Source organism: Haliotis cracherodii, unplaced genomic scaffold (assembly GCF_022045235.1).
Source record: "Haliotis cracherodii isolate W230 unplaced genomic scaffold, xgHalCrac1.p SCAF_4, whole genome shotgun sequence".
Classification (NCBI taxonomy): domain Eukaryota; kingdom Metazoa; phylum Mollusca; class Gastropoda; order Lepetellida; family Haliotidae; genus Haliotis; species Haliotis cracherodii.
In genome coordinates, this window is record NW_027266297.1 from 65,535,285 (window position 1) to 65,560,554 (window position 25,270).

At 42.0% G+C, this 25,270-nt stretch overlaps 2 protein-coding genes and 1 pseudogene across 2 annotated transcripts; all 3 read right to left on the bottom strand.

Moving 5' to 3' along the window:
- Positions 1 to 518: 518 nt before the first annotated feature.
- Positions 519 to 1,320, bottom strand: LOC139478287 (actin-2-like; annotated as a pseudogene).
- Positions 1,321 to 2,474: 1,154 nt separating this feature from the next.
- Positions 2,475 to 7,673, bottom strand: LOC139478286 (actin-like). Its single transcript, XM_071260701.1, has 3 exons — positions 7,587 to 7,673; positions 5,061 to 5,187; positions 2,475 to 3,619 (listed from the first exon to the last, which is right to left on the bottom strand). Exons 2-3 carry the CDS (start codon positions 5,181 to 5,183, stop codon positions 2,618 to 2,620), a joined length of 1,125 nt encoding a protein of 374 aa, XP_071116802.1. The 5' UTR covers positions 5,184 to 5,187; positions 7,587 to 7,673; the 3' UTR covers positions 2,475 to 2,617.
- A 1,702-nt stretch (positions 7,674 to 9,375) lies between these two features.
- LOC139479812 (actin, cytoplasmic-like) lies at positions 9,376 to 18,986 on the bottom strand. The gene is made up of 3 exons (XM_071262692.1): positions 18,861 to 18,986; positions 15,365 to 16,133; positions 9,376 to 10,112 (listed from the first exon to the last, which is right to left on the bottom strand). Exons 1-3 carry the CDS (start codon positions 18,984 to 18,986, stop codon positions 9,376 to 9,378), a joined length of 1,632 nt encoding a protein of 543 aa, XP_071118793.1.
- Positions 18,987 to 25,270: the final 6,284 nt, after the last annotated feature.

The following is a 25,270-nucleotide window of genomic DNA, read 5'->3' on the forward strand; positions in this document are numbered from 1 at the left end:
TAGGTGTGTTGTTCGAATCCAGTTGTCTTGTCGATTATTGGTTACGCGTGGCCTGCCACTCCGAGGATGGTCTCTGACTGCATTCGTCTGTTGCCAATGTTGCCATAAACGCCAAATGGTGTTTCTGTGGACGTTAAATTATCTTGCAACATAACGTTGACTCGATCCCGCTTCAAGCAGACCAATGGCTCGCAGACGCTCATTTTCGGACAAGCGTGGCATTTCGTAATGTTGACTAATTGCGTAATTTTGTTGTTTGTTGGTTGTCAGCACGATGATAAACAATGCATATGGAATCTCGTTAACGCACATGTTTTTATACCCATTCTTGGGTAGCGAAAGGCGTGGGGCTTGCAAAAACAACACAAGCGATAAACAGTTAAAATATAAAACAAAATAGCAATCAAAGTTACTTACCATACTAAAGCAATCAGATAAGCTGCGTAAAAGTATTAAAAAAGAAACATAAATCATCATTGGAACAAACGTTCAGAAGAACAATGTTTAATAGTGGCCTTATCAATGATGAAAAGTATTCGCTAAAATGTCCTTATCACTTGCAACGTCAGTCTTTAAAAACACTTTCTGTGAGCAATGACTCATCGTACTCTGCTTGCTGATCCAGCTCTGCTGGAAGGCGGACATCGAGGCAAGGATGGAACCACTGATTCAGACGGAGTATTTCCTCTCTGGAGGAGCGATGACCTCAATCTTCATTGTTGCTGGAGCAAGGGATGTGATTCCTTCTGCATTCTGTCGGCGATACCAGGGTACATGGAAGTACCTCCTGAGAGAACAGTGTTGGCGAACAGGTCTTTACAAATATCAACATAACACTTCATTATGGATTTGGATATTGTTTCGTGGACACCAGCAGATTCCTTACCCAAAAAGGATGGCTGGAAGAGAGCCTCTGGACAACGGAACCTCTCGTTACCAATGGTGATGGTCTGATCGTCGGGAAGCTCGTAGCTTCGTAGCTCGTCGCAACAGTAGCCATTCCCAGTTCGATGTCAAGTGCTACATAGGCCAGTGTTTCCTTGATATCCCTGACAATTTCCTTTTGGCAGTTGGGAAGGATGAACCACGCTCGGTGAGGATCTTCATGAAGTATTCTGTCAGTTCATGCCCAGTGAGATCCAGTGTCGTTATGGCGTGGGGAGGGTGTAAACCGTAGATTGAGACAGTGCGGGTGAAACCATCACCAAAATCAAAAGCAAAACCCGTCGTACGACCAGAAGCGTACAGAGACAGACCAGCCTGGATGGCCACATACAAAGGTGGAGAGTTGAAGGTCTCGAACATACTCTGGTATTCAAATTTGCTATAACTGTCAAATGGCCTGAGCCTTGTCAGCAAATACTAGTAGTCGGGACCAATTTTTCTCTGGCTTTGACGTTTTGTACATCACCTAATGGTGTCACTTCCTCGTTATATGAATTATGTCATTGAATTTTAAAAATGTTGGGGTTTTTCTCATTAATTCGATTATGTTCTCCTAATTTCGATTATTTTCTTGAATTTATCGTTATTTCAAATCATTTGTCTTAAGTTTAATTTTTCAAGAGTTCGAAATTTCGAGAAAATAATCGAAACAAACGAGGAAAGTCATCACAATTTCGAGAAAATAATATCAAATTTTGAAACTTATCCCATCTCCTGAAAATCGAAATTTCGAAGATTTATCATATTTTTTTCAAATGTTTAAACTTATTCCTATATTAGCCATATTGTCTCTCATTTGTTGTCTCTCTCGGTGTTATACACACACACACACAAGGGGCATCAAGGGATCGGTGTGAGATCGAACACTCCTCCCTTAAATCCATAGTTTGTAGGCACCAACCTCGAGATCGTTGGTTTCAATAAAAAGTCATAAATATCTGTGACCTTCGCAACTTTGGGCTTTAATCTCATATTGAACTTATGAGATGTCATTACGCTATACATTGTACCTGTAAACTGTTCTATGTGGCGTTAGACCCAATTCACTCACTCTTAACACATTTGTAGGGGTCGGGAATTGCTTCTAGAGAAACAGCACCAGAAATAATGAGAGAGAGGGTTTGGATAAACCCTGCTTTGAATGGGATTTCAGCTCTATCACGGCGTGTCAGCTTAACGTGGGAGGAGTGAGTGAGTTGGATTTAACGAAGCTTTGAACAGCAATCGGGTTAATCACGGCGTGTCAGCTTAACGTGGCAGGCAAGCCTCAAGTAATGCAGGTCATTGGTGTTACTTCTGGACGCAGTGTTGCAAACCCATGACCAAATGGGATTCGAACCCACAATCAAAGTACTGACACCTCTGAGGGATATCACTGACACCAGTGTCCCAGTGACACCAATGATGATATCTCACTATATACACATATTTTACATATTTGGTACATTGGGTATACAATATGCAATAACAAAACAATTACACTTCGTACGTAATCACAAGAGGGACAAATCTGGGATTCGAACCCGTAAACATAGAACAGACACCAGTACCCCATCGAAAACAATGATGATATCTCACTATATACACATATTTTACATATTAGGTATACAATATATGTATGAAATAACAAAACAATTAAACTTTCTACAAAGTAAAGAAAGTCAAAACATGATCAAAAACAACATCGATGGACTAGAGATGGTCCAGATTCATCGTACATATCCTTCGTCATTACAGCATCCATGAAGGAGGGCAGGGCCGCCTTCATCGAGCCCCCCACCCACGCTGACATGAGTCCATGGGGTGGGGCTCTCACGTTGACAGTAGTTCCAGCAGGTGCTACATTTTCTACCTCTTTCCGGAGGCGGTCAGAGAATCCTGGGAAAAGTGTCGACCCTCCACACAAGGCAATGTTGCCATACAGCTGACCATGGATAGAGCTGTCACACTTCTGTAACGACCTCAACAAAATATCCTGTATACCGGGCATTTCCACGCCCATCAATAGAGGATTAAAAATCACCTCTGGGCACTTGAAGCGTTCGTCACCCACTGTGGTGAACGTCCCATCTGGTTGTATATAGGTTTTGTTTATTGTAGACTTGGTCATCGTATCCAGCTCGTGTTTGTAGTCATGGGCCACGTAGCAGAGCGTCTCTTTGATATCCCTGACGATGGCATACTCTGCACGGGTGGTGAAGTTGCATCCACTGTCGTTGAGCAGTTTAAGCATGTGATCTGTTATATCTCGTCCCGATATTATCGTCTTACAAACAGCGTGTGGCAAATAGTATCCTTCATATATGGGAATAACATGTGTTGTACCATCGCCGGAATCCAGAACAATACCCGTCTTGTGGCCAGAGGAATGCAGGGACAGAACAGCCTGGATGGCCAAAGACATTGCGGGAGTGTTGAAGGTCTCGAACATGATCTGGGTCATCTTTTCACGGTTGGCCTTGGGGTTCATGGGAGCCTCAGTCAGGAGGACGGGATGCTCCTCTGGATCCACACGGAGCTCGTTGTAGAAGGTGTGATGCCAGACCCTCTCCATGTCGTCCCAGTTGGTGACGATACCGTGCTCAATGGGGTACTTGAGGGAGAGGATACCTTTCTTGTACTGAGCCTCGTAACCGACGTAGCTGTCCTTCTGTCCCTTACCGACCATCACACCCTGGAAGGAAGATTGTCGGTATTTTATATGATGAAGGATATCATGATACTAGCAGTAAATATAATTATGTCACGACTAAAATGTGTATACAGTTATACGACCTAACCATGAGACGACATGTAACAGTTAGCAACAATTTATCAGAATTTAACATATTCACCAGGGCAAGGTCTAAGCATCATTCGCTTTGTCATGAAATCACTGTCCAATTTATACTCGTCTCTTCAAAACATGCACTCATTGTGGTTTCAAAATGGTCAAAATGTCAACACCCTTCCACTGTTTTACCCTACTGAGCTGGATATAATAGACTAATACACTGCCTCATTTGTATCATATTTGGATCTATGCAAAAGGTATCAGAGTATAGACAACTAAAAATATCCACAAGACTGTATGACAATAGGGATGACATCCAAACTTCCCTTTTTGTCGAAAATTCCGGCTGAATCAACTTTCGGTGTCTACATTTCATAACTTTGTAGGTACAATCGAGCATGTTCTTTCACTGAAAAGTTCAAAGAAAGTCATAGGAGACTGTTGAACTGTTGTTTGATCAAAGTTACAGCTTACGTTTTCGCAGAAAATCAAATACTTTGTAAGCACAATTTGACCAATTGATGGAGAGGATGAGCAACATTCCCCTGACAGATTGTGAACGAACCGATAGTTTATGGTTGCCAATGAGGTTCATATTTTCTTGACTGGACTCTACTGCCGTGTAAACAAAAGCGAGAAAGTGTTTTTATATTCATAAAAAAACTCAGCTAATAACAAAACAACTTTTGGGGTAAAACACATGAATAATATAAATAACATTTTGTCTCTACTTCCACAACATACTGACATAATTATAACATTCGAATTCTCTATTGACAAAACATATGACCTTGACCTTGCAACGTGTCAAATACTACCGGAAGTACATGATATCCTGACCCATGACATCCGGTGTCCTCGTTGTGATAACGTTAATCATTTTTTTACAACAATGACTGTATTTGACGATAATGTTTCCGTGCTGCAGATCAATGTGATAAGGGACAAATATGACATGGGACCGCAATATTTCATTGCATGGTGCAGCGTTACAAACTCACCCAGTCACTACCAAAACTTTTCTTCTGTTCAAGTAAGGACCCTTATAGTTATTTAACAGTTCACATGTATAGTTTTGTCATTACTAGTGCCTTGTGGAAATTCTGAATAAGATTTATTCCCGCCGTTTTTTTCCTGGTCCACACTCGATACAGCTGGAACATGGCCCACTGTGGTGTAAAACAACACACGGGTCTCGATTGTCCGAAAAAATATATTCCATTGCCAAATAACGATGATAACTACATGAATGGATCACTGAAAATCAATGACGACACCGGGTGTCCTGCCCTACCGCGCGTACAAATGTACAAATACAAGAATATATTTGTTGGTTTTAGACCTGTCCCCTGGGCCTGCCGACAATGGACGGGAAGACACATGACGGCTGGGAGGCTCCTGCAAACCCCGCCCTGCTCGTGCTCGAACCGTTGTCCATGACAACAGGGGAAGATAATTCAGCCATCGTCCTGAAAAACTAAAAAATATTGACAAACCGTATACTAGTATGTGGCACATAACATGCCTTAACATGTTGCACTAACTCCCCTAACATGTTGCAATAACTCCTTTACCATGTTGCGCTAACTCCTTTACAATGTTGCACTACCTCTCCTAACATGTTGCACTGACTCCCCTAACACGTTGCACTAACACCCCTAACACGTTGCACTAACTCCTATAACATGTTGCACTAACTCCCCTAACGTGTTGCACTAACTCCTCTAACGTGTTGCACTAACTCCTCTAACGTGTTGCACTAACTCCCCTAACATGTTGCTCTAACTCCCCTAACATGTTGCACTAACTCCTATAACATGTTGCACTAAATCCCCTAACGTGTTGCACTAACTCCCCTAACACGTGGCACTAACTCCTATAACATGTTGCACTAAATCCCCTAACGTGTTGCACTAACTCCCCTAACACGTGGCACTAACTCCCCTAACGTGTTGCACTAACTCTCCTAACGTGTTGCACTAACTCCCCTAACGTGTTGCACTTACTCCCCTAACATGTTGTACTAACTCTCCTTACATGTTGCACTAACTCCCCTAACGTGTTGCACTACCTCTCCTAACATCTTGCACTAACTCTCCTAACATGTTGCACTAACTCCCCTAACATGTTGCAATAACTCCTTTACCATGTTGCGCTAACTCCTTTACAATGTTGCACTACCTCTCCTAACATGTTGCACTGACTCCCCTAACACGTTGCACTAACACCCCTAACACGTTGCACTAACTCCTATAACATGTTGCACTAACTCCCCTAACGTGTTGCACTAACTCCTCTAACGTGTTGCACTAACTCCTCTAACGTGTTGCACTAACTCCCCTAACATGTTGCTCTAACTCCCCTAACATGTTGCACTAACTCCTATAACATGTTGCACTAAATCCCCTAACGTGTTGCACTAACTCCCCTAACACGTGGCACTAACTCCTATAACATGTTGCACTAAATCCCCTAACGTGTTGCACTAACTCCCCTAACACGTGGCACTAACTCCCCTAACGTGTTGCACTAACTCTCCTAACGTGTTGCACTAACTCCCCTAACGTGTTGCACTTACTCCCCTAACATGTTGTACTAACTCTCCTTACATGTTGCACTAACTCCCCTAACGTGTTGCACTACCTCTCCTAACATCTTGCACTAACTCTCCTAACATGTTGCACTAACTCTCCTAACGTGTTGTACTATCTCCCTTAACGTTTTGCACTAACTCCCCTAACTCCCCTAACGTGTTGCACTAACTCCCCTAACGTGTTGAACTTACTCCCCTAACGTGTTGCACTAACTCCCCTAACACGTTGCACTAACTCCCCTAACATGTTGCACTAACTCCCATAACATGTTGCACTAACTCTCCTAACATGTTGTACTAACTCCCCTAACATGTTGCACTAACTCTCCTAACATGTTGCACTAACTCCCCTACTAACTGCCCTAACATGTTGCACTAACTCCCCTAACATGTTGCACTAACTCCCCTAACATGTTGCACTAACTCCCCTAACGTGTTGTACTATCTCCCCTAACGTGTTGTACTAATTCCCCTAACGTGTTGCATAACTTCTCCATGTTGCACTCATTCACTCTAACGTGTGAAGATCCGGGGTAGAATAGGTCTTCAGCAACCCATTCTTGTCGTAAAAGGCGATTATGCTTGTCGTAAGATGCGACTTACGGGATCGGGTGGTCAGGCTCGCTGACTTGGTTGATGCATGTCATCGTATCCCAGTTGCGTGGATCGATGCTCATGATGTCAGTCACTGGTTATCTGGTCCAGACTCGATTATTTACAGACTGCCGTCATATGGCTGGAATACTGCTGAGTGCGGCGTTAAACAACAACCAAACAAACAAATAAACAAACAAACACTCTAACGTGTTTCACTAACTCCCATAACACCTCGGGGGTGGTCCCAGTCGTCAGAAGCCTGGCCTGCTAAGAGTCGTTCTCAGCTTATCCCTTGTCAATTCCTTCACCACTGAGTGGGAGGCACCTGCTAAATATAATCTTAATATGAACTCCCGTGTTTGAACATGGTCTTGTTTGTGGATTTAGTTACGATGCTGTACGTAAAGTCGAGACCCCGGTCCCCTGCATTTAACACTGTGTCTGTGACAGGATAAGAATGTGGCCCATCGATCTTGTCGCAGGGGAACCACTGACATGAAAACAGGCGGTCAAAATAGGAAGTTATAAAATAGGTCATATAAGTAGGTCATGTAAGGGAGGCGACCCTGAAATACACATACCGAACACCGCCCACCATGTATAGTTGAATATGTTTGACCCAAGTATAACATCGTTCTAACTACCCGGATATCATTCTCCCTGCCTCTTGGAACATACCTGACCTCTGTCCCTGTAGGTGTACAGAGGACGCCCACTGTCTCAGCCTGTGCGCGGACCGCGACTTGTCACATCCTCTGATGGCCGGTGGTGCGTGAATGCCTCTCGCGTCTGCTTCAGATTGTACGAACGCCTCTAGCGGTTCGACGATTTTGCATTGACTGATTAACTGGCGTATACATAAAACCGCCTTACTTTTCAGCATATTTTCTTTCTTTTGTGATACATGTATGAGGGGGCACGGGTGGCCCAGTCGTCTAAGGCGCCACGATTCGCTGTGCAGAGTTGCGTCCCTTGGGTACACCAGAAACCTATGATTGTTGGTTCGAATCCCGGTTCGCCCCGATTATGTTTCTAGGTTTGTCAGCACCATACCGTCTCTCTTTCCTCCCACATTCAGCTGACAGGCCGTGATGTAGCTCGAATAGTGTTAAAAGCGGCGTTAAAACCAATTCAATCACTCACTCTAGCGGTTTGACACTATCTTAAATTGACCGATTAACTGGAGTATAAATAAAACCGCCTTCCTTTTCAACAGTTTCACATTTTTGTGATTTTGTGTAGGTTTACTTTTTATGAATATATCTACCTTTCATAATTCTGTTTCTCCTTATTCTATCGTGAAACACGAAAACATATATGAATATTCAGTCAATATCATATTGACTTGAACAACCCGTTTTACATCGACGTGAAAATGTGCAAAATTTCAATGGAAAAATTAAAACGTTTTGGGGACTCTGTAAAAACCAAACGCCCAACTATGTATAAAGTTTGCGAGGGAATGTCTGTCTGTCTGTCTGCTCGTTTTTCTCTCGCTTGAATCAATATTTGTTTTTCCAATTTTCCAGATGTAGTGGAGGTCAATGATGTCATCATTCTATTCTTTATGGTGACTTTAGTTGCCGTATAGGGTGTCATATTAAATTAGCAGAAAAATATAATGGGCGAGGCGTGAGACGAGCCAAACATGTTTCTGCTAACTTAATATGACACCGTATGTATACAGCAACTAAATACACCATAACGAATTTATGATGTCGAATAGTTTACACTCTCTGGTAACTTGACACTTACAACAGCTCGTTGAAGGTTAAGGGTCAAAGGGAGACTACTCTTCAAACTTTAGAGGCCAAACCTTGTTGACAGTTTTATTTATAATCTTTATCAATAAAGTCACGAACGTGATCTAAAACACATATCAATGTCTTTGCACACAACAATTAATGATTGTAAAACACAAAACAGTGTCAAATAACGAATTTCGGTGCCAGAAATGCCATGGGAAATATGTGAGGTGGGTGTTGGAAAATCCAAGATGGCTGTTACTGACGGTATACGGTCTCAGGTCAGTAACAACCATCTTGGATTATACTGAGGGTATACAGGCTCATGTGGGGTCAGTAGTTTTGCTCTCTGATTGGTCAATCTCACTTTGAGGCATAATAATGTGTATTATCAAGCAACAAGGGCTGACGAGTAGCCATCTCCACCAATACAAGTTATCCAATATATTTTACTGTATCAATGAATACAAATAGTTAGCTGTATTGTTGGTATATGACAGGTGCGATACAATTCAAGCTATCAATACCAAATGAGAGTGATAGTATGTGAGTAAATACACAAAGGCTCCTGATACAATTTACTTAGTTATTTCAATAACAAAACAGTTCGCCCTCCGTATCTTCAGTTTTGGACAACAATCAGAAGAACAATAATTACTAGAGGCCCTATAAATCATTCAAAGTATTCGCTAAAATGTCACTATCGTGTCCAACTTCAGACCCTAATAACACTTCCTGTGAACAATGGATAGGCCAGACTCCTCGTACTCCTGCTTGCTGATCCACATCTGATGGAAGGTGGACATGGAGGCAAGGATGGAGCCACCGATCCAGACGGAGTATTTCCTCTCTGGAGGAGCGATGACCTTGATCTTCATTGTTACTGGAGCAAGGGCTGTGATCTCCCTCTGCATTCTGTCGGCGATACCGGGGAACATGGTGGTACCTCCTGAGAGAACAATGTTGGCATACAAGTCTTTATGAATATCAACATCACACTTCATGATGGAGTTGTATGTTGTTTCGTGGACACCAGCAGATTCCATACCCAAGATGGAAGGCTGGAAGAGAGCCTCTGGACAACGGAACCTCTCGTTGCCAATGGTGATGACCTGACCGTCGGGAAGCTCGTAACTCTTCTCCAATGAAGAGGAAGAGGCAGCAGTCTGCATTTCCTGTTCAAAGTCTAAAGCAATGTAAGCTAATTTCTCCTTGATGTCCGTGACGATTTTTCGTTCGGCATTGGTGGTGAAGGAGTAACCACGTTCAGTCAGGATCCTCATGAGGTAGTCTGTGAGGCAACAACCAGCAACATCCAGACTTGTTATGGCGTGCGGAAGGGCGTAACCCACGTCAATGGGGACAGTGTGGGTGACACCATCACCAGAGTCCAGAACAATACCCGTGACACGACCAGTCACGTGAAGAGACAGAACAGCCTGGATGGCCACGTACATAGCTGGAGAGTTGAAGGTCTCGAACATGATCTTGGTCATCCATTCACGGTTGGCCTTGGGGTTCAGGGGAGCCTCAGTCAGGAGGACGGGGTGCTCCTCTGGATTCACACGGAGCTCGTTGTAGAAGGTGTGATGCCAGATCTTCTCCATGTCGTCCCAGCTGGTGACGATACCATGCTTGATTGGGTACTTGAGGGTGAGAATACCTCTCTTTGACTGAGCCTCGTCACCGACGTAGCTGTCCTTCTTTCCCATACCGATCATCACACCCTGGAAAAATTGATGACAACATATATATTCTGTACAATAACTTCTTATCATTGTCAAACCTGCATGTGAATATCACAGCCGTACTCCACTGACAATAAAAAAAAATAGAATGACCCATATGTCATATTGTAGCTGGCAAAAGTGGTGTTTTCAGGACATGATTCAAATGTGCTGAAACTACCAAATGGCCTGAGCCTCTTCTGGAAATAACTCAATCCCCCTTCAATAACCCCAGGATTGGTAGTCACAGTTTGGGGAGATACATATATAATAGATTCAAAACTCTATACATGAAATCAGTGCTTCAATAACAGACGTTTTCAATTGACGCTGAGAAGTCCGATCTCCACGGCTCGTCACAAGACCTAAACAGCCTAAAAAAGTATATATTCATGTACAGAATGGGGCGTGTGAGTGAGTGAGTGAGTTGGGTATAACACCGCTTTGAACAGTATTAAAGTTATATCACAGCGTGTCGGTTTATGTTGGAGAAAATCCTGAAAGTGATGCAAGTCTCAGACGTTTACCACTTTGGTTAACCCACTAGCAAGGGTATGATGCTGATAAACCTACAAATATCGAACCGGAATTCGAACTCACGGTAATAGGATTCTGGTGTACCCAAGGGACGCAACTCCACGATCTAAAGCCCCTTTCCATTTTTTTGTGTGAAACTTACTCATTGTCTCTATCTTGGTAATTACAAGAATTTCAAGAACATTTGTGTGTGAAAGTGAATATAATTTACATCATCACATTAACGCAACCATCATTTTGGAACCGGAATTTCACAATTATTTTCAATAAAATATATGCTCAACAACAAAAGTTGATACCTGTGATACCAATATTTAAGTGTACTTTTCAAACAAGTAAAGTTTGGTTTTCAATATTGTATTACATCTATGGAATCAAGTCACAAAAACGCAACTGCTACAGAAAAGCATGCATTCCATGCAAAAGTTGACCTTTATGCAAGCCCCATGCATTTCACTACCCAAGAATGGGTATAAACATATGTGCGTTAACGGGATTCCATATGCAATGTTTAGCATCTTGCTGACAACAACCACTCAGAAAAACAACAAAATTACGCAATTATTCAACATTACGAAATTCCACGCCTGTCCGAAAATGAGCCCCTGTGAGCCATTGGTCTGCTTGAAGCGGGATCGAGTCAACGTGATGTTGCAAGACAATTTAACGTCAAGCACGTCTACAGTGGTGCAGACAGCGTCTACGCTGGACGGCCATGCAGTGGGGACAAGTTCTTTTCACTGACGAGTTTTCACCTCAGCCACAGCGATGACGCGGTCACTGCTTGGTGAGAGCTGGTTGGTGCCTTTTGCTCTGCGGCGGTTATTACGCCCAGAAAGAATCTTATATATTGAACCCTCGTTAATCCGAACCCTTAGTTCGGGATTGTTTGACGATACCAGTCTGCATTTACACAAGGAAACCTCTATAACAATGACTCGTTAATCCGGATATCTATAACACGGGATGATTTCTTACTTGGAACACCACCGTCCGTATTAACGGGGTCCTGTATATCTATAGCTCACCAGTAAACAGTGATGGCAATGTCCAAGAACCTTCACACACATCATAATATACTTACCTGATGTGTTGGGCGGCCGACAATAGAGGGGAAGACAGCTCTGGGGGCGTCGTCACCGGCGAACCCGGCCTTGCACATTCCGGAGCCGTTGTCGATAACCAACGCAGCAACATCGTCGTCACACATTTGGGCAGAAAGGTATCAAATGTGTTTCACTTCTGTGGGGTGTAACGCTGATAGTACCAGTCTGGACTGGTGGATTTTTATACCTCCAAGTTGTCAGTGTATTCCTTATATGGAATATAGACACAAGTGATCGGCACCATAGTGTTTGGGTTAACAGGCTTTTGTGGCGCCACACAATCGGATTCTCTCGGGGAGTACCTGCCATTCTCAACAACATTCACGTCTCTCTTGGAAAACTGCCTTGTCGCGTCTACATGTATACGGTCTTTGTGAAATCCGAGAGGAGCCTTTGTTAATTTTCTTCGTGGCAGTCAAAATATTTCAGTGTTAATCATCACAATCTCCAGAGACGATTGCAGTAGATGGTCACTGGTTAAATGTTAAAAAAAACGCTCAAAGCAAATCGTTTACATATACTGTTTATCACTTGACCCAAAGAAAAAAATAAAAATCTCAGTTTATACTGTGTTATTTGGGAGAAAGGGCGCGTTCAATCGTCATAATACAGTGCTTTAAAAAGAAAATTGTTATTCATAGAACAAAGATTTATACACGTGAATAGAATACTGTATTGCCACCTATTTGTAAACCTAGCCGGTGTCACTGTGTGCACCTCATGCATAATCAATATAATCAACGGTCACAAACAGACTGATGCCCTGACCATGACCAAACGTATTGCACTAACTCCCCTAATGTGTTGTACTAACTCCCCTAACGTGTTGCACTAACTCCCCTAACATGTTGCACTAACTCCACTAACATGTTGCACTAACTCTCCTAACGTGTTGTACTAACTCGATCCCTAACGTGTTGCACTAACTCCCCTAACATGTTGCACTAACTCCCCTAACGTGTTGCACTAACTCCCCTAACATGTTGCACTAACTCCCCTAACATGTTGCACTAACTCCCCTAACATGTTGCACTTACTGCCCTAACGTGTTGCACTAACTCCCCTACTAACTGCCCTAACATGTTGCACTAACTGCCCTAACATGTTGCACTAACTCCCCTAACATGATGCACTAACTTCCCTAACATGTTGCACTAACTCAACTAACGTGTTGCACTAACTCGGTCCCTAACGTGTTGCACTAACTCCCCTAACATGTTGCACTAACTCCCCTAACGTGTTGCACTAACTCCCCTAAAATGTTGCACTTACTGCCCTAACGTGTTGCACTAACTCCCTTAACACGTGGCACTAACTCCCCTAACGTGTTGCACTAACTCCACTAACGTGTTGCACTAACTCCCCTAACATGTTGCACTAATTCCCCTAGCATGCTGCATTCACTCTAACGTGTGACTCGTCAAGATACGGGGTGGAACAGGTCTTCAGTAACCCATTCTTGCCATAAAAGGCGACTATGCTTGTCGTAAGAGGCGATCGGGTGGTCAGGCTCGCTGACTTGGTTGATGCATGTTATCGTATCCCAGTTGCGTGGATCGATACTCATAATGTCAATCACTTGATTGTCTGATCCAGACCAATCCCTTGTCAATCCCTTCACCACTGCCAGGCTGAGTGGGATGCAGTGCTTAATATAACCTTATATTGACTCCCGTGTTTTGAACATGGTCTCGTTTGTGGATGTAATTACGATGCTGTACGCGACACCGGTCCCCTGCATATAACTCCGTGTCTGTGACAGGATAAGAATGTGACCGAACGAACTGACCCGTGAAGATCCGGGCTAGAACAGGTCTTCAGCAACCCATGCTTGCCGTAAAAGGTGACTATGCTTGTCGTAAGAGGCGACTTACGGGATCGGGTGATCAGGCTCGCTGACTTGGTTGATGTATGTCATCGATCCCCATTGCGTGGATGGATGCTCATGATATCAATCACCGGATTGTCTGGTCCAGACTCGATTATTTACAGACCGCCGTCATATAGCTGGAATACTGCTGAGTGTGGCGTTAAACAACAAACCAACAAACCAACCAACGACCGAACGAACTTGTCGCCAAGCAACCACCGTGGTATCAACAGGCGGGCAAAGTAGGAAGTTATAAAATAGGTCATGAATAGAAGTAGGTTATGTAAGGGAGACAACTCTGACATGCACATACCGAACATCTCCCGCCATGCATAGCTGAATATGTATGCCCCAAGTATAACATCGTTCTAACTACCCCGATATCATTCTCCCTGCCTCTTGGAACATATCGACCTCAGTCCCTGTAGGTGTACAGAAGATGCCCACTGTCTCCTTTTCACCATTTCTTCTTCTTGTTCTTCGTTTTTTTGTGTGTTTTATTTTGTTGTTGTTGTTTTTTTTTTTGGGGGGGGGGGGGGGGGGGGGGGGGGTAGGTTTCCTTTTTATAAATATCTACCATTAATAATCCCTGTGTTTCCTTATTCTATCGTGAAACACGCAAACATATATGAATATTCAGTCGATATCATATTGACTTGAACAACCCGTTTTACACGCACGTAAATATATGCAAATTTTCAGTGGAAAACTAAACGTTTTGGGGAATCAAATGCCCCACTAATCCGGATGTATGAAGGGTGTGAGGGGATATCTGTCTGTCTGTTTGTTTGTTTTAATCTCTCGCGTGAATAAATATTAATTTTGTTTTTCAGATTGTCCACATGTAGTTGAGGTTAAAGATGCCCTCGTTCTGTGTATTATCAAGCTGCAAGGCCTGTGGAGTAGCCCTCTCCACCAACACAAGTTATCCAATATATTTTACTGTATCAACGAATACAAATATGTAGCTGTACTGTTGGTATATGACAGGTGCGATAAACATCAAGCCATCAATACCAAATGAGAGTGATAGTATGTGAGTAAATACACAAAGGCTCCTGATACAATTTACTTAGTTATTTCAATAACAAAACAGATCGCCCTCCGTATCTTCAGATTTGAACAACAATCAGAAGAACAATAATTATTAGAGGCCCTATAAATCATTCAAAGTATTCGCTAAAATGTCACTATCGTGTGCAACGTCAGTCCCTAAAAACACTTCCTGTGAACAATGGATGGGCCGGACTCATCGTACTCCTGCTTGCTGATCCACATCTGATGGAAGGCGGACATGGAGGCAAGGATGGAGCCACCGATCCAGACGGAGTATTTCCTCTCTGGAGGAGCGATGATTTTGATTGTCATTGTTGCTGGAGCAAGGGCTTGATCTCCTTCTGCATTCTGTCGGCGATACCGGGGAACATGGTGGTACCTCCTGAGAGAACAATGTTGGCATACAAGTCTTTACAAATATCAACATCACATTTCATGATGGACTTGTATGTTTTTTCGTGGATACCAGAAGATTTTCCCAGGAAGGAAAGCTGGAAGAGAGCCTCTGGACAACGGAACCTCTCGTTGCCAATGGTGATGACCTGACCGTCGGGAAGCTCGTAACTCTTCTCCAATGAAGAGGAAGAGGCAGCAATCTTAATTTCCTGTTCAAAGTCTAAAGCAATGTAAGCTAATTTTTCTTTGATATCCCTGGCGATTTCTCGCTCGGCAGTGGTGGTGAAGGAATAACCACGCTCGGTCAGGATCTTAATGAGGTAGTCTGTAAGGTCACGCCCGCCAAGGTCCAGTCTCATGATGGCGTGGGGAATGGCGTAACCCTCGTAGATGGGGACAGTGTGGGTGACACCATCACCAGAGTCCAGAACAATACCCGTGGTACGACCGGAAGCGTACAGAGACAGGACAGCCTGGATGGCCACATACATAGCTGGAGAGTTAAAGGTCTCGAACATGATCTGGGTCATCCTTTCACGGTTCCTCTTGGGGTTGAGAGGGGCCTCAGTCAGGAGGACGGGGTGCTCTTCTGGGGCCACACGGAGCTCGTTGTAGAAGGTGTGATGCCAGATCGTCTCCATGTCGTCCCAGTTGGTGACGATACCGTGCTCGATGGGGTACTTAAGGTTGAGGATACTTCTCTTAGACTGAGCCTCGTCACCGACGTAGCTGTCCCTCTGTCCCATACCGACCATCACACCCAGGAAAGAATTGAGAAAGCATTTGAACTAGTGCTTCGTATAATCGAGCTGTCTGTATGTGAATATCCCAGGCACACAATTTGGGTAGGTATGGTTTAACGCCGGTTTTAGCCATGTTCAAACGACGGGGTAATCTGGAATGTGCTGAAAGCGGCGTAAAGACTCAGTCACTCACTCATTCCCTCACTCAATCACTCACTCACTCACTCACTCACTCATTCCCTCACTCACTCACTCACTCACTCACTCACTCTACAAAAGCTATTGCATGAACTTCATGCCGGGCAAAACGCAGTATGGACAAACATATCCCCCCTTCAATAACACCAGGATTGTTAGTCAGAGTTGGGTGAGATTCATAAAGATTCAAAAGTCTATTCATGAAATCAGAGCGTCAATAAAAGATGTTTTCAATTGACGCTGAGAAGCCCAATCTCCCCGGCTCGTCACAAGACCTGTTGGAGTCCGTTAGTTGCGCAGGGGTTGGTGCACGATCAAACAGGACGTATAGATCTCTACAGGCTATATATTCATGTACAGTGTCGAGCGGGTGGGTGAGTGAGTTGGGTTTAACACCGCTTTGAACAGCATTAAAGTTATATCACTTGAGAAAAATCCTGATAGTGATGCAAGTCTCAAACGTTTACCACCTTGGTGAAACCCACGAGAACGGGTATGATGCCGACAAATCTTGAAATATCGAACCGGAATTCGAACTCACGGTCATAGAATTCTGGCGTACCCAAGGCACGCAACTCCACGATCTAAAACCCCTTCCCATTTTTTGTGTGAAACTTGTCTCTTTTTTGGTAATTGCAAGAATTTCAAGAAAATTGTCTGTGAGTGTGAATATAAGTTGCATCATCATATTAACGCAACCATCATTTTGGAACCAGATTTTTCACAATTATTTTCAATAAAATAAACATTGACGGGACGAAATTGGGTTATTGTCTAATAATACAGAAACAACAGTTTTGTAATATTTTATTTCATTTGTTCTTTGTTATCAAGTAAGCCCACCCAATATCCCAGCGTCCCAGCTTACATTCTCAGTCAAAACAGAGGCGACTTTTTATCCAACTTATAAACCGTCTAAATGCAAGAAATGTCCAGAAAGTATAAAAAGACATCGGGATAACTTATAATGAAATAATACAGTGCGTCGCGGTATAATGGAATTCGATAAAAGTGTGCGAGAGAAAGACAAAGGGCAGCATGCACACAACTGAAGTCCTGACATGTAAGATTGAACACCCTAGGAATTTTTATGTGCAAAAAAATGTTACTTTTAACAAATGAAAGATCAACATTAGATTCATATGAAAAGTTAAGATTATAAAATACAACAGAAAAAAACATAATCTTACAATTCAATTAATGCTGGGGCATTTCCTTGTGATTAGTTGGTTTGTTGTTTAACGCCGCACTCAGCAATATTCCAGCTATATGACGGCGGTCTGTAAATAATCGAGTCTGGACCAGACAATCCAGTGATTAATATCATTAGCATCGATCCACGCAATTGGGATCGATGACATGCACCAACCAAGTCAGCGAGCCTGACCACCCGATCCCGTAAGTCGCCTTTTACGACAAGCATAGTCGCCTTTTTGCGGCAAGCATGGGTTGCTGAAGATCTATTCTACCCCGGATCTTTACGGGTCCATTACCTTGTGGATTTCCTGGTCAATGAATACATTCGCAGTTCATCAACATTATACCGCGCAAACTCACACACTGTGTTACCTCACAAAGGTTAATACATGTGAAAATGAACACTATTTCATGAGTGGGAAAACTGTGGGTCTCAATATAAAACATATATAACATATGTTAGGTTGTATACACGTCATGGAATTTTCATGTAAAATCAGTTGTGACTTTTAACCATGCCTGGAACACAATCTCAACAAAACATCAACCCTATCACACACATCGCCCACTCACGACGCCCTGTCCTTCAGAAACTCTGCAGGAACTCAGCAATGTTCTGACTGAAGGGTGGAACAATCTTGCCTTGGCAACCGCCCAGACACTTATTGGGAGAATGAGGACGTTTCAGTTTTGGTCAGGTGCTCTCAATTTGAGGGATGATCTTACTGAGTATTATGTTGGTAATTGGCATTGTGTGGCGCATAGCAACGGACATTTGTTCATGTCTTCACGCAATATTAACATTTGAATTTCAGTAGCTATGCAATCTTTGAGAAGTACAATTAGAACTGATTTGGGTTAATTGCAATTTCGATGTAAGTAAATCAGGAACTTCGAGGGACTGTCAAAGTTATTTTCAATATCGCCACCTTCAAAGAGAGAGCGTTATTACTTTGTTAACAAACAATTATCATTATATGTTTTCTACAAATAATGACATCGCTCCGAGCTGGCGACCTTCACTGGTCTGAATTGACTTGTACAGATTCAGGGCCCCAGGTTGACGCGGTCACTGCTTGGTGAGAGCTGATTGGTGCCTTTTGCTCTGCGGCGGTTTTTACACCCAGAAAGAATCTTATATGTTGAACCCTCGTTAATCCGAACCCTTAGTTCAGGATTGTTTGACGATGCCAGTCTGCATTTACACAAAGAAAATCTCTCTATAACAATGTCTCGTTAATCCGGATATCTATAACACGGGATGATTTCACTTGGAACCCCACCGTCCGTATTAACGGGGTCCTGTATATCCATAGCTTACCAGTAAACAGTGATGGCAGTATCCAAGAACCTTCACACACATCATAGAATACTTACCTGATGTTTTGGGCGGCCGACGATAGAGGGGAAGACAGCTCTGGGGGCGTCGTCACCGGCGAACCCGGCCTTGCACATTCCGGAGCCGTTGTCGATAACCAACGCAGCAACATCGCCGTCACACATTTGGGCAGAAAGGTATAAAATGTGTTTCACTTCTGTGGGGTGTAACGCTGATAGTACCAGTCTGGACTGGTGGGTTTATATACTTCTAAGTCGTCAATGTATCCCTTACATGGATACAAGTGATCGGCACCATAGTGTTTTGGTTAACAGGCTTTTGTGGCGCCACACAATCGGATTCTCTCGAGGAAAGCCTGGTGTTCTCAAAAATACATTTAAGTCTCTCTTGGAAAACTGTCTTGTCGCGTCTACATGTATACGGCCTTTGTGCAATACAACCAGACAAAATGAGTGAGAGAGTGAGTGAGTGAGTTGGGTTTAACGCCGCTTAAAACAGTTTTACAGTTATATCACGGCGTGTCAGCTTAATGTGGGAGGAAAGCCCGAAATCATGCAGGTCTCTGACGTTTACCACTTCAGTGAAACCCACGAGCATGGGTAGGGTGCTGACAAACCTAGAAACATAATCGGGGCGAACCGGGATTCGAACCCACAATCATAGGTTTCTGGCGTGCCCAAGGGACGCAACTCTGCACTGCGAATCGCGGCGCCTTAGACGACTTGGCCTAACGACACCGTTACAGTACCATCTCCCCCGTCGTCTAGTATATAGAACGACTGCCTGGAGAGCGGAAGATCGGGGGTTTGATCTTCCGCCGCGTCCTACCAAGAGACGTTAAAATGTGGTACTTGTTGCCCTCAGCTCACATGGGTAGAGGGTGCGTTCATATCTCAAGTATGGAATAAAGACGTGTTTTGTTTTTGTCGTGACGGTCAACACATTTCAGTGTTGATAATGACTATTATTCAAAGAAACGCTCAAAGCAAATCGTTTACAAACATTGTTTACCCCTTAACCCAAATTGACTCGTGAAGATCCGGGTTAGAACTAACGTTCAGCAAACCATGCTTGTCGTAAGACCCGCTGACTTGGTTGATGGATGTCATCGCATCCAAATTGCGTAGACCGATTCTCATAATGCCAAGCACTGAATTGTCTTTTCCAGTCTCGAATATTTACAGAGCGCCGTCATATTGCTGGAATATTGCTGAGTGCAGCATTACACAACAAAAACATCAAACCAACCGACAATACCTCAAGAGATAAATTTATATAATTTGAAATGTCATTTTAATACCCCCGGCCATAATTTTGGACTACAAATATCGGTGAACCCAATGATAAAAAAGAAAGGTCTCGGTTTATACTTGTTTTGTGGGAGAAAGGGCGCGTTCAATCGTCACAATACAGTGTTTAAGTATTTCTTGTTCTGTAAGAATGTGTTATTTATAGAGCAAAGATATATACACGTGAATAGAAAACTGTACAGCCACACATTTGAATATCCAGCCGGTGTCACCGTGTGCACCTCATGTATAATCTGAATGACACCAAATAGACTATGGTCCACATTGCCGCTTCGTGGACCGAACATTTGGTTTTCCGGGGGGTTGCTGTGATTGTATTGAGACCAGATCAGAATATCAAATGGTCGACCCCTAACATGGGAATGCAAATGTTAATTTAACCTGTCAAGGGTATATGTCTATAACAGACTGCACAAGTCAATACAAAAGGAACGTTTTGCACGAAGTTTATATTTGTTCCAGTGGTGAGATGTGAATACGCCATGTCTGCTTCCTTGCAGTGGACTAGTGGTCTAGGGGATGAGCGTCTGCCCGGAGAGCGGAAGGTCCGGGGTTCGATCCCGGCCGCGTCATACCAGACGTTAAAAGATGGTACTTCAAGTTTACGAAAATGCATTTCAATGGTGGCCTGGGATTTTTCAGAATGTTTGTCGTTATTGTCACAGGACGGTCACTGGTCCTGTCTATGCCAATGGTATCATTTTCAATCGAAAACGAGGAAAACATTATTGTTATCATATCCAAATATATACTAAAGAATTTTAGTGACATCAAATATTTTTGGTTACTTTTGTTTATATTTTTTAAGATTTAGCAAAGACGGAACTACATTTTTAGTCGTACTTACAGGGGGTGGAAAACCGTCCATGTGTGTTATGTAGGGAGAATTTACGCTTGAAGGTTTTACATTTGTTATGAAATAATTTAATCTTCCTGCAGACAACTACACCAAAAGTATATACTAAAGAATTTTAGTGACATCAAATATTTTTGGTTACTTTTGTTTATATTTTTTAAGATTTAGCAAAGACGGAACTACATTTTTAGTCGTACTTACATGGGGTGGAAAACCGTCCATGTGTGTTATGTAGGGAGAATTTACGCTTGAAGGTTTTACATTTGTAATGAAATAATTTAATCTTCCTGCAGACAACTACACCAAAAGTATATACTAAAGAATTTTAGTGACATCAAATATTTTTGGTTACTTTTGTTTATATTTTTTAAGATTTAGCAAAGAGGCAACTACATTTTTAGTCGTACTTACAGGGGGTGGAAAACCGTCCATGTGTGTTATGTAGGGAGAATTTACGCTTGAAGGTTTTACATTTGTTATGAAATAATTTAATCTTCCTGCAGACAACTACACCAAAAGTATATACTAAAGAATTTTAGTGACATCAAATATTTTTGGTTACTTTTGTTTATATTTTTTAAGATTTAGCTAAGACGGAACTACATTTTTAGTCGTACTTACAGGGGGTGGGAAAACCGTCCATGTGTGTTATGTAGGGAGAATTTACGCTTGAAGGTTTTACATTTGTAATGAAATAATTTAATCTTCCTGCAGACAACTACACCAAAAGTATATACTAAAGAATTTTAGTGACATCAAATATTTTTGGTTACTTTTGTTTATATTTTTTTAAGATTTAGCAAAGACGGAACTACATTTTTAGTCGTACTTACACGGGGTGGAAAACCGTCCATGTGTGACGGGGTGGAAGGAGATATTTTCACTCGTGGCTACGCCACTCGTGAAAATATCTCCTTTCCCCCCGTCACTCGATGAGAGAAACATGATATTTCACTCGACACATGAAATATCCTCTATTTATTTCATTTATAGACAAACGTTGGTCGAAGACAATACGTTAAACTGTATACATTATTAACGGTACATTCTTGATATCGGTTGGAATATTACTTAAACAGCGTTAAACCATATTCAACCATGACATTGATGAATGAATGAAAGTGTTTTTTTTCTGGGCGGCCAATCAGTAAAAAATACACCAGTTGATTAAAGGACAAATATCATATGTTACGAATAAAGTATTAAATGTTTCTTATAAAGATCATGATACAAAACAAATCGACGGCATATGAAATAAAGAATATACAGAAGAACGCAGTTGTTTTCTGTTGCATGATTAGAAAACATATTCCGCTAACAATGTGGGATAACAATATGAATTTTTCATTTATATTTTTTTATTACGTGTTCGTATCGTTATCAACTGTGTAGTTGATACTACTTAATTTCCCTTATCCGACATACGCGTTAATCCGGCATAATCAAATGAATAGTTATATTTTCATTGCAGTGAACATGACAATTGATATTTCACTGCTCTGAACATAACTTTCATACAAGAGTGACCTCCCCTCGAATTGTCTCCCTTTATCGTAAGTGTCTGGCACGTTCACAAACTGTTGACTTCCATTTTACGTTAGATCCACATTGAAAAGACAAAATATTGACAGATGGTCATTTATGGAGTTAATATCGTTTCATGGCGTTTGTTATTCTCTTGAAAATGTTCCGTTATGAACTGTAAATTTACTAAAGTTATCACTTAAGTCGTCAATCGAGACAGTTCGTTTCACAAAGGGCCATTTTTGTAACTTGACCAGTGTGTATCTTTCGCTTCAAACAGCGGTCTCGAAGTTTTCAAGAATATTTTTTGTTAAAGTTTATTTTGTATATAATCATATTTATATGTATGATACAGAATTTTCGCGACCCGAAATGTGTTTTGTTACTATTGTTTATATTGGTTATGATTATGCAAACACGAAACTACTTTTTTAGTCGCAAGTACAAGGGGTAGTGGCCCGTCCCCATGTGTAAGGTAGGGAGAATTAACGTTCCAAGGTTTTACATTTGTTATGAAATAATTTAATTTCCCGGTAGACAGCTACCTAAAAAAGTATATAATAAATAGGATAATCCATGTGTCTCGTGAAACATCATGTTTCTGTTTCTTTGTTGCAAGATCCACCGGCGAAACAATGCCATGTGACGTCAGCCTAGCAACGGGGTTGCTGGAGTCATTGAGTTTGCATAAGCTATTCTAAGTGATCTATCATCTCACGCAATGTCCCGTGTGAGCCAGTTTTGGATGATAAAAAATTCAACAATATTATATACAAGAATGCATTCAAACATTCTTTTGAAGTTCTCAGATGATGGCCTGTTTTAAGATAAAGTCGTCTTTTATAAGTGAGCGAGATGTTTTACAGTGGTTCTTGTGACTGAGACATTAATTGTCTTGTTAAATTAATCACGACCTAAATTGCTAATCATTATACCAGACTGATCTATGCCATAAACAGTTTAGCTGGTAAAGATCAAAATTGTTTACTTGATTACTACATTTTTATAACTCCACGAAGCAGGATGGTGGTGTTTGATAAACCCCGAACCCAGATTTATAAAGACATGCGTTCTGTATTATACTAATACCATTGTCCTGCTTCTTGTTCAAGAGCCCGTGGTGTTCTCTTTTCTTTATAAATGAATAATTGGCATATTATATTAGAGTAACCTCCCTTTGACAAAATGGCAACACTTTGTCAACTTTTCCGTGCTATGCGACTGCTGCAGGCGGGGAGACAGACACAGTGTCAGTGCTTCTACAGTAGTGCATCGGATTCATGGCCGGCTGTTCCCGTCCAGGAAGTCCAGCGATTTATAGAAGAGTGCATGGCAACTGTTGGAACCCGCGCGGACCATGCCACCTCTCTGGCGAACTCCTTGGTCACAGCTGATCACAGAGGACACTATAGCCACGGCGTCAACAGACTAGGTGCGTCTTCCGCTGATGGGACTTCACCAGGTTGTATAAGGCTGTCGCGGAACAGACGTCCATGGATAAATATGCTTCCACAGATTCTAAAAGTAATTTGGAACAGAAATAAGTATTGTATTAGCCTTGAAATGTACAATAATTGTATAAAATAATTCAATTATTTTAGGCCATTTAATTTTGGTTTGAAAGTATTAATTAATAAAATAACTTTTTTTTATCTTTTTCAGTGCATCATTTTCACATTTGTAAAACGGGAATATCACAAAATTTGGTGCTTTATTCTCATATAAATATAGAGAATTTCAATCGAGTGTCTTTTCATAAAAAATATATCAACACGAGTTGATAAAAGTGGAAAAACTCTGAGGCTTGCCGAGGACTTTTCCACTTTTATCGCCGAGGACTTTTCCACTTTTATCAACAAGTGTTGATATATTTTATATCAAAAGACACAAGGGTGAGATTTTATTTATCATCCAACATCATTCTTCCATCTTTTTCTGTTTGTACACAGTAATAATCAGTGTCTTAAGTATAAAAAGCACTGCTAACAGCTTCAGTAGCAGAGCCATTAGTGATGTCAGATGATTGTGATGTCATGGTAACCAATGACATCACAATGGTCTGCAAAGCATTGTGATGCAAATTTCATTCCAGCGATATCTACAATGTAGATATCGCTTGATCTCACCCAAGCGATATCTACTGTGGGAGCCAGTTTTGGATGATAAATATATATATACTCCTTTTATCCCTTGAGGGATGCGTATACACTTATTGGGGGATGGTCATGATAAAATGGACGTTTTTAAATGACCGGTCCCTTAATTAGTTGCAATATCTGTGTGTACTACCATTTACTTTACTTTACTTTACCTCCAAGAAACCCTGACAGTTTGTATTTCTGCCTTCATTGTCTTGGTATGTTTGAATATCAGTAAGACATGATTGACACTATAGCTTCATTTTGCTTGTTTTGTCCTGTCTCCTACAGATATGTACATCCATGACATAGAGTCAGGAAAACCGTTAGCGACGCCGAGCCCAGCATTATCCGGGAGTCGGCCGCTACAGCCCACGTCGACGGCAACAACGTCCTTGGTCCGGTGGTGGGCAACTTCAGCATGGAACTGGCCATACAGAAAGCCAAGGTTGCAGGGGTAGGCTGGATGGCCGCAAAAGGTACCGGTACCGCGTATATCCCCGGAAACGTATGATGTTCGAAAACCTTTGATCTGACAATACTGTAGGCAGCAAATAAAGGATCACTTGTTCACTGAGTTTTCAGTTTTATCTGAAACTCTTATGGATGAGTAAGACTTA

Bases quoted from the DNA above. Each gene is read 5' to 3' on its own strand.
- LOC139478286 (XM_071260701.1), bottom strand. From the start codon at position 5,183: ATGGCTGAATTATCTTCCCCTGTTGTCATGGACAACGGTTCGAGCACG. The intron at 3,620-5,060 runs GTCTAAAACCAA...TCTTCCTTCCAG, and splicing joins TCGGCAGGCCCAGGGGACAG to GGTGTGATGGTCGGTAAGGG.
- LOC139479812 (XM_071262692.1), bottom strand. From the start codon at position 18,986: ATGTGTGACGGCGATGTTGCTGCGTTGGTTATCGACAACGGCTCCGGA. The intron at 16,134-18,860 runs GTAAGTATTCTA...ACGAAGCACTAG, and splicing joins TCGGCCGCCCAAAACATCAG to TTCAAATGCTTTCTCAATTC. The intron at 10,113-15,364 runs GTAAAGACTTGT...TCAACTCTCCAG, and splicing joins GAAATGTGATGTTGATATTT to CTATGTACGTGGCCATCCAG.